General features: G+C 39.9%; 1 protein-coding gene across 2 annotated transcripts in view; it reads right to left on the reverse strand.

Annotated features, from left to right (window-relative positions):
* Csmd1 (CUB and Sushi multiple domains 1) overlaps window positions 1–16,037 on the reverse strand; it is a 1,596,844-nt gene that overhangs the window by 234,115 nt on the left and 1,346,692 nt on the right. For both annotated transcript variants that reach the window (XM_052751771.1, XM_052751770.1), the window contains exons 24-25: window positions 13,094–13,285; window positions 12,061–12,187 (exon numbers count right to left, since the gene is read on the reverse strand). In XM_052751771.1, the coding sequence (XP_052607731.1) occupies window positions 12,061–12,187; window positions 13,094–13,285 (319 nt within the window). The remainder of the gene's footprint in view (window positions 1–12,060; window positions 12,188–13,093; window positions 13,286–16,037) is intronic.

The following is a 16,037-nucleotide window of genomic DNA, read 5'->3' on the forward strand; positions in this document are numbered from 1 at the left end:
ATGCCTACCCAACAAAAACAAGAGCAGATATCAGCACCTACAATTACAATAATCTCAAACACAGATGCCTAAACACCAGAGTAAAAACACAATCAGTAACAGCCAAGACACTATGTCTACACTAAAACTCAGCTGCTCTACTACAGTAGGTATAACAACAGACATATTGATCAATGGAATCAATTTGAAGATCTAGACGTAAATCCACACACCTGATCTTTGATAAAGAAGCCACAAATACACAATGAAAAAAGACAGTATCTTTAATAAATGGTGCTGGTAAAACCAGACAACTGCACGTAGAATAATTCAAATAGATATAGACTCATCAATTTGCACAAAAATCAACTCCAAATATTTAAAAGACCCCAACATAAAACTAGATACACTGAACCTGATTGAGGAGAAAGCAGGGAATAGCCTTGAACTCATTGGCACAGGAAAAGTCATTCTGAATAGAACACCATTAATGCAGGCATTAAGATAAGAAACATGAACAAATGGGAGCTCATAAGATTGAAAAACTTCTGCATCACAAAGAACACAATTGTTGTGGAATATTTGTTTAAATAGGCAAAGATGTGTTACATTTGTTTATGCTGCATTTTGTTTAATTATGTTAAAGATTGGTTGCTGTTTCATCTTGCATAAGGCACCTGATTGGTCTAATAAAAAGCTGCATGGCAAATAGCTAGGTAGTAGAAGGTATAGGCAGGGCTGCTGGACAGAGAGAATAAAGAAGAGGAGGAATCTAAGCTTGAGGGGAGAATGAGGGAGAAAGAGACAGAGATGCCCAGGGCCAGCCAGTCAGGCATCCACCAGCCAGTCAGATACAGAGTATGACATACAGAATGAAAGAAAGGTAAAAAAAAAAAAGCCTTGAGGCAAAATGTAGATGAAAAGAAACAGGTAAATATAAGTTATAAGAGCTAGCAAGAAATGAGCATAAGATAATGCTGAGCATCCTTAACTAATAATAAGTCTTTGTGTCATGATTTGGGAGCTGATTGGTGGCCCAAAAGAAAGCCTTGCTACATTTGGTACCCAACATGCGGCCCAAATTTCCACATAGGACCTGATATGGCTCCTTTAATAGGCTATGTTGTACAGCAAGCATTTGCAGAGCATATTAAGCAGAAATAAAAAGCTAAATAAAAATGTCTTCCACAGTGCTGGTACTAGCTTCCTAAAGCTGGGGCAGTTAAGAGCCTCTTCCAGTTAGATGCAGCTCCCATTTAAATGCAACTCTTGGCCAGGTCTGTGAAGTGTAAAGGTCAGCTTTCATGGACCTGAGGGGGGTGAAGGCAGTCATGAGCACAAAGTGGCTTAGCAGTTTAAGGTTTGACTCACATGGTCAGAAAAAGCTAGAGCCACACAGTAAGACAGGCCTAGACTGGAAAAAAAAAAAACCTTAAACAGATTATAGTGTGTTTAAAAATGTGTATAGGCTAAGAAAGAAAAGAAAATGAGTATAAACAGCCGTAAGAAAAATAAATAGTTTACAAAAATAAAGTCTTTAAAGACTGAGTAAAGTAATATAAAAAAAATAAGCCATGTAAAGATGGGAAATACACTGGGCCACAGTGGTGCACACCTTTAATCCCAGCACTCAGGAGGCAGAGCCAGGTGGATCTCTGTGAGTTCAAGACCAGCCTGGTCTACAGCCAAGATCTAGGACAAGCACCAAAGCTACACAGAGAAATCCTGTCTCGAAAAACCAAAGAGAGAGAGAGAGACAGAGAGAGACAGACACACACACACACACACACACACACACACACACACAGAGAGAGAGAGAGAGAGAGAGAGAGAGAGAGAGAGAGAGAGAGAGAGAGAGATGGGAAATACACAGGGAGTCTGGATCCTGTATGGTATTGTGTTGACTTTGAATTCTTTGAATGCTGATGAGTGAATGAAAGCTGCTGAGAGACAGTATTGTGAAAGGGGCTGTTAAATTAAACCAGCCTAGATACTTTAGGGTTGCCTTAACTTTAAAATGAAAGTCAGAAGTATCGTGCTGGGGAGGAGGTTATGCTTTTGTTTCCAAAGGAAACAAAAGTCTGTGTTTTCCTTCGAGGTTAACAGAGATCAGGTTTGATTGGGGGAGACCTCCTGAAAACCTTGGCTATAGACATAAAGAAATAAACTAGAAAAAATACAAGACAGGAGATGTATATACTGATCCCTGTGCATGGGAACAGTTCTGAGACTGGACAACAAATGTTACAGCTAGTTTTCCCAGGATTTGACCATTATCTCAATTTTCTCAGAGTCTCCTAAAGATACCATCACTCCCAGAAAACAAGAAGTAATTTTAGGAATATGACACCCACATTCCCAAGGGTGGAGGGGTAGTTTTCAGTCATTTAGTGGGTTATAGATGCTTGTCATTGTTTAGGGGAATTATTTTCAAATTACTATTGGTTATGATTGGGAAGAAACTAAATGAGGGAGGCTAGATTCAAGGATCTTTTTCTGAAAAGAAATAGGGGGATATAGGAATACTAGGATGAAAGGGTAGATTATTGAATCTACTTTAAATGAAAAAGCAAGTATTAATCTCAAATATTTTACATTGGTATAGATTTTTGTATATTGATACAAATTTAAGGTTATTTCTTGTTATAACTTATTGTATATATGTTTCTACTCTTGTTTAATGGATTTTTATATATATTGATACAAATTTAAGGTTATTTTTGTTACCACATCCTGTATATATGTTTCTACTCTTTTTTTTTTTTTTTTTTTTTTTTGGTTTTTCGAGACAGGGTTTCTCTATGTAGCTTTGCGCCTTTCCTAGAACTCACTTGGTAGCCCAGACTGGCCTCGAACTCACAGAGATCTGCCTGCCTCTGCCTCCCAAGTGCTGGGATTAAAGGCGTGCGCCACCACCGCCCGGCTTCTACTCTTTTTTTAAGGCATTGTACATATGCAGTTCATTTAAAAATGTAAGGTAAAGTTCTAGTCCTTGAAAGCTATTATTATAAATCATTTAGGATAATTAAGAAATGCAGGCTAGTAGTTAGTCATCTATAACAATCAAACTTGTAATTATGTTCGGTATATATTCACAATCATACAGAGATATATTTTAGATAGATTGTCTTCAAGCACTTCAAAGACTTATAGAATATGGCATTTAGAATCTTTTGTTAAGATAAGAGTTTTCATGACAGTGAGACACATTTGCTCCTGGCAGTACCAATATACTTCAGAAAGGAGGATGGGCACTGAAGAACTTCCACATAGAGTTTGCTTTCCATGTTGGAAAGCTAGTCATTTTGGCTAGAAAATGTCCTTGCCTCTACTGCTGACAGTATACCATCCAAACTGTACAGTAAGGACACAGAGGACTGTTGAACTTTGCCAAAACAAGGTGGAACAGTCCTTCAAAATTCCTGCTTCATAGAAAAATCTGCCAGATATTCTAGGCCTATAGATTGAAGATGGATGTTCCAAAGTTTCAGAGGAAATTTGGGTAACTGTCCAGGCAGCCAGATGTCTCTGTCATTTCTTTAGTTTTGCAAGTTGCTTGCTCTGCACTTTCTGTTTACTCAGGTAATATTATACCCTTCTGGGGTCTTTGATGGAGTTGAAGACTATATAGTTATAGTTGCAGTTTTCCTTAGAAAGAAATGATGGAATGCAAACTATGTAAAGAGCTTTGGACTCATCAAGATAGGATAGATAATAGAGTGATTTCTCTGAATTTGCCAAATGCAAAGGGACTGGATATTGTAAATGTAACTCTTACTTGATAACTGATCTTACAATATATAATTTTACTATGTTAAAGTTATAACCTTTCCTTTTATTTAGACAAAAAGAGGGAAATGTTATGGGATATTTGTTTAACTAGGCAAAGATGTGTTACATTTGTTTCTGCTGCATTTGTTTAATTATGTAAAGATGTGTTGTTGTTTCACCATGCTTGCCTAAGGCACCTGATTAATCCCATAAAGAGCTGAGTGGCTAATAGCTAGGCAGTAGATGGATAGGCAGGGATGATGGTTATAGAGAATAAAGAGGAGCAGGAATCTAGTCTCAAGAGGAGAACAAGAGGGGACAATGAGAGGGGAAAAGAGGGAGACATCTGGGACCAGGCAGCCAGGCAGCCACCAGTCAGTCAGATATGGAGTAAGAGATACAGAATGAAAGAAAGGTAAAAAGCCCTGAGGCAAAACATAGATGAAGAGAAACATGCTCATATAAATTACAAGAGCTAGCAAGAAGCAAACATAAGACCGAGCATTCATAACTAACAATAAGCTTTGGGAGCTGGTTGATAGGCCAAAAGAAAGCTTGCTACACACCATCATTTGGGAAAAGCAGCAGTCTACAAAGTGAGAGAATATTTTACCAACTCCATATCCAGTAGAGAGCTAATAAGCAAAATTTATAAAGAATCCCAAAAATTAGAAATCAAGAAATCAAAACAAAACAAAACAGAAAACAATTAAAAAATGGGTACAGTTCTAAACAGATAATCCTCAAAATAGGAAACTAAAATAGCTGAGAAACACTTAAAGAAATGTTCAACATGATTAGTCATTAGGGAAATGCAAATCAAAACTGCTTTGTGATTTCATCGTACACTCTTAGAAAAGCTAAGATCAATAAAAACAAATGACAGCTCATGTTGGTAGGGATATAAAGTAAGAGGAAAACTCATTCATTGCTGGTGGGAATCCAAACTTGTACAGCCACTATGGAAATCAGTGAGGTGCTTCCTCAGGAAGATAGAATCAATCTACTTCAAGATCCTGCTGTATAACTCTTAGGCATATATCTAAAATATGCTTTATCCTAACACAGAGACACTTTCTCAACCATGTTCATTGCTTCTCTATTAATAATAACTAGAAATTGGATACAACCTCGATGTCCCTAAACAGATAAATGGATAAAGGAAATGTGGTACGTGTACACAGTAGATTATTACTCAGCTATTTAAAAAAATTAAATTCGTAGGAACTAGAAAAGAAAACATCTTAAGTGAAGTAAAGATACCTCAGAAAGATAAATATGGTATGTATTCACTTACATTGGATATTAGCTGTTAAGTCAAGGATAAGCAAGCTACAATCCATAGAACCACAGGGGTTAGGTATAGAGTAAGGGATTTGAGGGACAGCTCTTCCTAGGAAAGGGAAATAGAATAATTGACAGCTATAGATGGATGGGGGAGGATGACAGGAATGGAAGGATCAATCTGAGAAGGAGGATAAGGGGATGAGGGAAGGGACTATGGGAAGAAATAGAATTTGATATAAACAAAATCACCAAATAATGGTGGAGACAGAGCCCCAACTAGATGTCTTTTGTCACCAAATGAAGCTTCCAGTACCAAGAATGGTTAACATCTAATTGGGTGGTTGGCTAGAGAGGTCCTGTGGGAAATCTCAAACAACCAGGCTGTTCCCAAGACTATAGGTTGCTCTCCACAAACTGATAGCAAGGCTCAATTGCTAAAGACAATACCCAAACAACTCAATGAAAAAAGAGAGGTTGAGCTGGTGCCTACCTAGAGCCTTCACCCGTATGGACTAGCATTCTTGGTACTGGAAGATACTCTGCATGCTACCAAAGGAGAAATGTAAATACTAACCCAGCTATATACCCATAGGGCTACAGTGGTATTCTGCCTCCAAGATATCCTGTGCAATGTTTACAAAGCTTGTGAGAGTAACCAATCAAGAACTAATTTGACTGAAGGCCCACTCCACAAGATGGAATCCATATCCCACACTGTTTGGGTGACTAAGAACCTGTCACTAGATAGCCCAGGGACCTAGGGTGAAAATAAATATTACCACTCAGAAGGAAGGAAGCAACAGAATGACTCCAAATAATATTTTGCTACACTCACAGATCAGTGCCTCGATCAACCATCATCAGAGAAGCTTCCTCCTGCAGCAGATAGGAACAAATATAGAGACCCACAGCCAGGCAATATGCCAAGAGTGAGAGACCTTGGAGCACTCAGCTCTAAATAGAATATCTCCACCAAATCCCTCCATTCAGGGCTCATGTAACCTCAGGGAAGATGAGTTAGAAAGAGTATAGGAGCCAGAAGTTATGAGGACCCCAAGAAAACAAGACACTCTAAACACAGCAGGACTGCTGTACATATAGGGACTGTGTCAGCATATACTGGGCTTGCCTGGTTCTGTACCCAATGCTGTCCTAAAACTAAAAGGAGAAGTGGACACATGATTGCTAACCCAGAAGTGATCAATGATTGATAACCACTTACAAATGAAAATTTAGTTTTCTCCAAGGGGGTCTCACAGGGAAACAAAGCACTCTTTCTGAAGGGTAGACTGCTTGCCTAGCAGTAAGTAGATAGACAACAGAAAATGAATTCAATGGCATCTTTGGGGGTTCTTTGTCTCATAATGTCATGTCAGGGCTTATTTTTTTTTTTTGGAAAAAAATAAATTATATTTTTTAATTTTTAATTTTAATGTTTTATTTTAATTTTTCTCATTTATTTATTTGTTTGTTTGTTTATTTCCTCTCTTTTTCTTCCCTAGGGGCCCTTTGCCTTTATTATGGCTTTGTTTTTTTGGAATTCTTGAATGAGCAAATGCATGGGTCTCTGGATCTGTATTTGTTTCTTGGGCTCTTTTCCTTCTGTTTCTTTTGCCCTAGTCTAATGTGTCTATTTTTGTCTTCTTATATTATATTTTATTATTAACCTTAGATGCCTGTTTGTTTTCTAATGAGAGACAGAAAAGTACAAAGTATTGATAAAATCATGTGAGAACTATACAAAAAAGCATATGGAGTAACAGACACTGCCCATGGTCAAAGGTTAAGTTTTATAAAAGATGCTAGTTTTCCCTTGTCTCATCTGTTGCTATACTGTGGCTCCAATACTAATCATACAGATGACTGAGTTCAAAGCCAATGTGGGTTGAATATTTAACCCACATTGGCTTTGAACTCAGTGTCAGATATGAAGACTTAAAATAATCGAAAGATATGATAGCCAAGTATTGTACCATATAGACACATCTTTCAAAGGAAGGAAATAAAACCCAGAAACAGATCCGCTGAGACACAAATCTCTAAATTTTGACCAAAATCTCATGTGAAGTCTTATGAAGAAAGGACTGACTTCATGATGAAGTATTTAAAATTCCTTATAATGAAAAAAATGAGGGAGCTAGAACAAGTTAGAAGAGAGTCCACCAAGACAGTACTAGGGAGTCAAAGCATCTCAATCTGAACAAAAACAACACAACAAGAAAATATATGACATAACACACTTTCAACATGAATCTGAATTTCCTAGTAGTAATTAAAACCCAGCAAAGATGAATATGATGCATTGGAATGAACAGTCTGTGAAACCATCATAAGATAATAAGACGAGGAGGATAAAGAGTAAATGAGTATAATAGATAACTAGTCAAAGGTTGCACTTGGAGCATAAAATATCACATGAAACTATAGAAAACTGCCCAAAGTTGTCATCTGTCAATTATCAAAGAGGGTATTAGAAAGGCCAACTGACAAGTAAATATGCAGTGATCATGATTAGTCATCAGGGATCTAGAAGCCACCTACCATGCATGAGTGTGACTAAAGTAGAAAGGATGATCCATGACAAATGGAGGCAAGAAAAATACTCAACACAGAAAAACTTGTAATAAACCGAACTGGGTCAGGCCATCTGCGCATCCACAATACACAGAACCGATGAAAAGTTGAATGGACTCATGCGACAGAATCAAACCCACAAAAATGAAATTAAAAGATGAGGAAACCAAACCAGACACCGAGCAAACTACTGTTCCATCCCATTCTGAATCTAGTTCCCATCAGGAGAATCTCATCTAAGTTCAGAATAGGGATTCAGATGAAGGAGTTTTAGGAGGAATAACTTGCAGGAGGAGGAAAGCAAATAATAAACAAAAGAATAACTAAGCAAATCAATGTTTAAATTCCCCCAAAGTCCAAGTGTGAGAGCTATGATCATGTACAACACCCTAGACATTCTGCTTCTGGCCACATGCATTTCTACATAGTACTTTGGTCATGGCTATGAAAATCTAAATGTACATACACAGCAAGCCCAGCTGCTGTGAAAAGCATTCCAAGTGACATGCTGGGAGGACATTACTTATATTGTATTACTTATAACACAGAAAAAAAAACTGCCAACAGCTCAAATATTCCCAATAAACATCATTTAAATAAATTCTAATATGTCTGGACAACGGAATATTTTTCAATAATCTCAGAGAAATGGGCATGTCAGGCCGGGCAGTGGTGGCGCACGCCTTTAATCCCAGCACTCAGGAGGCAGAGGGAGGCAGATTTCTGGTAAGTTCAAGGCCAGCCTAGTCACCAAAGCGAGTTCCAAGAAAGGCGCAAAGCTACACAGAAAAACCCTGTCTCGAAAAACCAAAAAAAAAAAAAAAAAAAAAAAAAAGAAATGGCATGTCAATAAAAACATAGAAATATGATCATGATTACTAATTGAAAAACCTTGCAGTATAAAAGAAATCATGCTAGCTCCCTAAATATGTACATAATTATGAAAATCAAAATGTAAGTATTTGTATTTTCACAGAAAAATATATTTTCAAAATCCTAGGTTTCTAAGATTTTACAAAGCGTCTTTTAAATTTTCTTATTTTCTCATTAAATAATATCTCATTATTTTAAGTTAAATCAGGTCAAATTAGAACATATGTATGATTCGACAAACAGGCAAATACCCCAAAGAAGAATTTGTAGTTAGGCATTTAAGAATGTTCACACTGTTTAATTTAGTAAATTATTTCCTGGGATCTGTTCTAAGGAATTAATCATAAACATGAGTAGCGATTTTCTTGTAAGACTGTTTGCAAATCAGTGTGGGTAATGGCAAAGCTAGCAATATAAACGTCTGATGAGAGACACAATGTTTAATTATGTATGTTCATAATACATACTACAGAACACAATCCACCCTGTCTTGTGGGTTATAAACCCACAGATTTAATGAAATTAAAATGGAGACTTTTTAAATTGCTTCTGTGATGTACATGCACGTTTCTTTTTCTTGCATTGTTGCCTATCTACCACCCCAGCTGTTAATGCAGCACCTACATTGCACTAGGTATAGACACTCTAGAGACCAGTGAAACACCTGAGAAGATTTGTGAAGAGTACATGCATAGAAGGTAGACTTAGGTATCTATGAGTCTCCTGGATCCTAATCACCCACAGTCGCCAAGGACCATTGCACGTATATATTCGTATATATTCATGTAAGACATTTGTCAATGTGTAGTGGTATAACAAAATTTTCCCAGGGACCTGCCCTGAGAAGATTTCTCCCAGAGTCCTAGGGAAGATGCTATGGCTGGAGCTGGGGTAATCTGAAGGGAAAGAATATAAGTACACCAGGCTCTTTTGTCCATCCACTTTATTTCTCTATAACAAAATTCTGTCTAGGTATCCTTCTGTCTGAATCACTTATTCCTCTCTCCTCAAGAGTACCCTGGGGTAAAATGTGGGAGCCAATCTCCCAACTGGCTTTCCACATTAGACTTTTAATTAAATTCAGACCAGGTAACTATACCATAATATTAAAGTTATAAACAAAAACTCCTGCAAAACCCTCCAGCAGAATTTAGAAGAATAATTGGGGATAGGAAATTATGGAGAGAGGGACAGCCAACATATAATCTGTACTTGTATTATATATCCAGCATAACACAGTACCATGTATGGTGGATATGTACCATGAAAAATGTTAAAAGTTAAATCTCTTCTAAACAAATATCCCCTGATAGACATCTTTACATACTCTCTCACTATTCTTGACAAAACACCATGCAAAAATGGTCTGGAATTCAAAGGATACCCAGCTATAGGTATCTCAGAGAATGCAACCACCCTTTTCTCATTTCCAAATGCACCTGCTTATTAGTGTTTGCAGCATGAAAACTATATCTAAAAGTCATACATGAATGCATGGCAATGCTTCCACCTACAGTAGGACAAACTGTGTCCTTGTGTTTACTGGTAATTTTCACGTGGAAAATGTAGGTTATATTGACTATGTCCCCAGTGAAATCATTAAGGCTTTTTAAACGCCTAGCAAATATTAAAACCAAGATCAGGTTATTTTTTTTTGTAAGTGTAGTGAAATACAAAACAGTACAATGTATACTTCTAGTTATTTTTCAAGCCACCATTTTCAAAAGTCAGGCTTATTTTCTGAAATGAGTTGCTTCCTCAGAATTATGAGCAGGTAAGTTGAATATCAATTGAGTAAATTATTTATAAGTACTTATACCTCTCTCTTTGCTTCTTTATTATTTAACTTCTTTGAATTAAAAAGATGTGCTGATAAATTTGAGAATGCTGCCTGCCAGGGAGCCATGTAGATGAAGAATTTTCTAAAGGGTACAGAGGTGTTTACGATTGCCTCGAGACTGATGACTACTAAATGTCAAAGTTAGATTATGATGGAGAAACTGTACACCTGTGGACTGTGGAGAGAGACAGTGATGTGTTGACATGCCAGCATGAGGTTCGGGGCTTGATCCTCAGAGACCACATGAAAAGTCTGGGGCTGAGGGCACACACTCAGCACTAGGGAGGCAGAATCAAGCAGTTTCCTGGGGTTCTATAGTTAATCAGCCTATCCCAATTGGTGAGTGCTGGCCAGTGAGAGACACTGATTCAGAAAATCCAAACCCAAACAGACAACAAGAACAAGATAAAAAACAGTGAACGGCTCTGGGAATGACACTAACTTTGATGTCTGGCCTTTATACATGCATATACTCTTTCCACTACTACCACTACCACCACCACCACCACCACCATACACACACACACACACACACACACACACACACACACACACACACACACACACACACACACAAATTAAAAATACAATAAAAGCTATGCATTTATTAACATTATATAACATCTTTGTTGATTCCATCTCTCTTTTCTTAATAGTATTTAATGGAGGCTTACATTCACCTGCAAGCTTGACCCAACACCTACTCTCATTCAGGGGGAGACTTTGCCCTTTTTCAACCAGGAAAACAAACCGCATGGGGAATTTTAAGAAAAGTAAGCATTGAAGTCCTCTGAAGAGACAGAAAATTGTTTACATGGAGTCATTCACAATGGCAATTTTTTTCCACTCCTTAGAGTCACTTGATTCGTTTTTTCTATCACTCCAGCCAGGCACTCACCACTCAAGGTATTAATATTCACTTTTGTAGTGATATATTGTGTACCCTAATAAATTTGCCTGAGGATAGAGAACAGAACAAGCCACTAGATTAAACATAGAGGCCAGGCAGTGGTGGCACACACCTTTAACTCACCATGACCTCTTGATTACAACAGAAAGCTTTGATTTAATTATTTCCCTGCTTTTCTTCACTTTTTCACAATTTCATTTTGTCAGTCCTAATTTCAGATTGGCATTTTCTACCTTCTCTCAGGACGGGAGGTCAATTCCTGTTTGTTTGCTTGTATCCTCTGTTTCTCTTTCACTAACAGGGAAAGGGATCGCGTTGATTTTGTCATACTGGAACCCTAGCTGGTCTCTGAGGCCTGCTTTGGCACATGACTTACTGGTTAACTTAAAGCAAGCAGAAGATAGAATTTTTTCTTCTAATTTTTAAGAATTCTAATGCTAAGACTCTTCCACCATGACTCACTCTACAGGAACAGAACCCCAGGAGAGCCTCTGGCCTTCTCAGACCACCCACTTGAGACTGAACACCTGAGAATGGCCACGGAAGCCTTGCACAGCGAAGCCCATGCACATGTAAGACACACACAGACAACGCATAGAATTTGAACTCAGTGTCGAGGGTAGTGGTTCACAGCAGAGCTCGCTGACACACACACAGGTCCTACTCACTATCATAGACAGCTGGACATGTAACTCCAAAGGCATAGAAAAGCACATGAGGAACAGTTTAGTCATGATGAATGTTCAGTCCATGCCCTACTGCTGCTCTTGCAAGGACATTAGACAGACCTCCCACTGTCAAATGACTGATAGCACACAGCAAGTACCTGATGGTCTTTCCAGGATCGGCTTCTATGGTCCAAGTGCAGTGGAGGTTGTTGTCATATGGGGCAGGGTAGCCGGGAGACAATATGCGCCCTGATGTGGCTGCATGGATTAGACCTCCACATTCCGCTGCAAAAGACACAAAGAAGAGAAGTCTAATTGCATATCTGGGCTTCTACTTAGTTAGTTTTTGCAAACAAACCCTAGCATGCCTGTATTAATTCATATAGGAGAAATCAGTCACCTGTCCATCACTTCTCTTTTACCACTTTCCAAGCTAAAGCCTCACTAGGAGCCCACATCTCTAGAGCTATCACAGCTGAGCATGCAAACATTATCTCCTGCCCTAGTTCTAATAATAATTGTTCATGCAGCCAGCACTCCCCAGGACCGACTGTCTGTCCTTCATTCTAGCATGTGTACACACATCTTGGGAACTGCTGCAGAGGACTATCCTCCCAGCCACCATGCTGTCATTTTCAGGAATTTAGATGGACCTACTTGCAAAAGATTATTATAGCTGGGCTTATTATCTGTTACCATACCCTCATAGAATATGGAGCTGGGAGGGTGATGACTCTCAACTAAGTATCCAGCCTCCCCTCTGCCAACCAGTTATATACAATTCTGCTCTAATTATTCACAGCCTTGGGTACCTCAGGGAAAGGCTAGAGTATGTAGGTGGGGAAAGACTGTTGATGGGTCTGGGGAGCTCCATCTACAGACCACTAGGGAGTCATCATGAATTCTGGGTGCACACCTTCCAGTGTGGCTATTGTAAAGCCATCCTTGCCCATAAGTAAGCCTAGTAAGCTCATTGGCTGTAAGAGTTAGCTGTGGTAGAATTGAACTTGGGATCTTAGGAGGGGTAGATGGTACTATGTCTCCCTTGGGGATGTAATCAGCCTATATACAAACAGAATAAATGATCAATGAGATCCCTGCCCCTTTTCAAGAACAAGTCCCAAGTCACATGGAGCATGAACTCTATGAACTGACTCATGACAGGAGTCTGTCCCAACTTTCCCAACTCACCCACACAGGAAGGCATAGGCTTGTCCCACACCCTCCGGTCCCCACTCAGGCAGGTCAGAGTACTGCTGCCGTGCATGGCATAGCCTGGATTGCAGCTGTAGAGAACCACAGTGTCTGTGAAGTGACCATCATCTCGAATCCTGTAGCCATAGTTAGGGATGCCTGGGTCCTCACATTTCACTAGGTCAAAACCTAGAGGGAGAAAAGGACAGGTGAGTCAGCTCAAGAGAGAACACATCAGCCTTTAAACAGGAGACTTGGAAGTGTTGGAAGGAAAAGACACAGTGTACTTTCAAAGGAGAAAGGAATCGTGGGTCTTTAAGGTCTATCTGCAAATGGTTTTTAAGATTATGGTTGCCATAGTCACCCCTCCCTCTGTCTATTCTCTGCCTCACAGGGTTATGTGTTTCCACCATCCCATCCACACTTCTGGTCAGCAAGCTGCATTCTCCAGCTCAAAGTTCCTTACAGCTACAAGCTTAGAGCCTTCACATCTAGTTCCTCTTCAACTCAGACCTCTAGGAGGGAGGTGTAACAGTGCTGTCATGAGAGCACTGTGCAGGAAAGCTCACAGCAAGAGCTCACAGCAGCCCGCATCATAATACTCCCCTCCCGACAACTTCCCCACCTCCAATATCTCAGGCATCATGGGAGTTACAAAGCTGTTGTTAGGCTTGGGAAATAGCTCAGTCCCTTGGATAAGTGCCTGCTGTGGAAGCACAAGGTGAGTCTGGATCCTCAGTAGCTACATAAAATGCCTGCCGTGGCAGGAAGCAGAAACAGGAGGATCTCTGCAGCTTGATAGTCAATCACTGAGCTCTAGGTTCAGTGACAGACCTTGTCTCAAAAGATGATGGAGAGCAATTGAGGAAGACACCTATCCTCCCCGACCCACCTTCACACACACATAGGATAGATGCATAACCACAAAGTCATTCCTGCCCACCCAAACTGGTTCTCAGGAGATCCCATCTGTCATGGTTCTTTAGCCTAGTCTCCAGCCACCTGAGGACCACAGCAGCTCAGACTCCAGGAGGAATCACAGAGACATCTTACCGTGAGGCTTTACATGGGTAGATGACAGAAATGAAGATTTAGCTGCTGGGTTCTGAGAGCTGTATATTGTTTTCATGAGAGGCAGTATTTTAGGGCTGTCTGTGGAGGCAGCCTTACACTAATATATTTCTCTGCGGATCATGATGCAAATTTCAATGATTATAAAAAGCAGAGCTAAAAAGTTCCAGGGCCGTGTGGTCTGTTTGCTTCCATTCCCACCTAACATTCCCTTCCCAAATTAGATTAAATTTGAAAATGGATGTGTGACTTTCCACACTGTTTGCCTGTCAAACTTGCACGCCTTTGAGGAGAATTGCTCTTTACATTTACAATCTGGTTTTATTCCAGCAAGCTTTAAATAAGCAAGACCGAATCTTGCTACTCAGTAGGTAGAGAGGAGAGAGCAGGCTGCTGATTCTTTCCTGGGAGGCACCACAGCTTCCTTTTGCATCGTTCCATGCTCTGCAGTATCAGAATTCACTGGCCATGAAATCATTATCTTTACAGTAACTTTGCTCTGTTCTCAAATGCTAACCATAAAAAACAAACAAATAAACAAAATGGAATGCAAGAGCAGAAGCACCTAACATGTTGGTGCAAAAAGGGACAGTTTGAATTGCCACAGCTCAGGGTAGGAATAAGGAAAGGACCTCCACTGAATGCAGATTTGAGACTGTGCAATTCTACCATCTCAGTAAAATACTGAGTTCTGTGCAACATGTGAGCAAGTCTTCCAGGGCCCCAGTGCTGCATAGGTGTCCTGAGTGATGATTTCAGCCTGGATTGTTCTGATACTGTTTTAGCTGGCTTTGGAGTTTGGAAGGGATGTCACCTGAACTGTGCTTCAGAATGTAATTCTGCCAAGGCCTTGGGATGACTGGGGGCAGAATGACCAGCTAGGGTACAGTAACCTCATACCTAGAGGAGTTGGTGAGAGCAAATGTTGTGTCCAAATGTCCCACTGTCTTAAAGTGGGTGTGCTGAGTAGCAGCCCAGGGGAACATACCCTTGGGAACCAGTTAAACAGACAAGGGCTAAGTAGCCAATCATTAACACCATAAAGACAAGGTTGAGTCTTATTGTCAGTACTGTTGTTTCAGGACCCCAAATCAAATAAAGCATCCAGTTAATGTGACACTCCACAGACAACAGGCCACCCAGGTCCTGTCACTGAGGGCTCCTCAGAGACTCCTCAGAGACTCTTTCCACACTGCATCCCTAAGGCAGCCAGGGCCGACAAAGTCCCTGAAATTCACCCCACTATAATCCAAAAGTCCATCCCCTGAGAATAGCTGGAATCTGGATGTTGTAGCTTCATAAAAATGCCACAGGTGGATCCATGCGCAGGATGTGCAGAGGTCAGAAGCCCTCAGTGGGATTGCTACAGCAGGCTGTTGACAACATTGCGTGAACTGAGTTTGATCAGGTTTTTAAACTGTACACCTGCTTGGCATCTTTTAAAGTTGCCTATTTGGTGTAATGGTTTCAATCACAGTTGGAGTGGGGTAAATTTTCCTGTTCCACTAATGCATGCTAAGTAATTGTGCACACACATATGCATCCACACACACTCACACACATATGCCTACATACAGAGATATAAGCAGACACACCCATACCAGCTTTGGAGGAAAATGAGAATGAGAATGTATAGCAATGGTCCCAGTGGCTGTTCAGTTTTACAATGAATCATGTCTTCTATGTTGAGAGGACACAGCCCCAGAAAACTTTCTTCAGTGTGGATGCATGCTTGCCTTTATAGATGAAGGACAGCCATGCTCTTGGGGTCCCAGTGAATGTTTTCAGTAGAGCACAGCCACCACTGCCCAGATGGTCCAGATGTGAGTGCTTATGACATTACTCAGAACATGTGTCTCTTATGCTGAGC

Source organism: Peromyscus californicus, unplaced genomic scaffold, assembly GCF_007827085.1.
Source record: "Peromyscus californicus insignis strain IS unplaced genomic scaffold, ASM782708v3 Scaffold_23__1_contigs__length_62951481, whole genome shotgun sequence".
Lineage (NCBI taxonomy): Eukaryota > Metazoa > Chordata > Mammalia > Rodentia > Cricetidae > Peromyscus > Peromyscus californicus.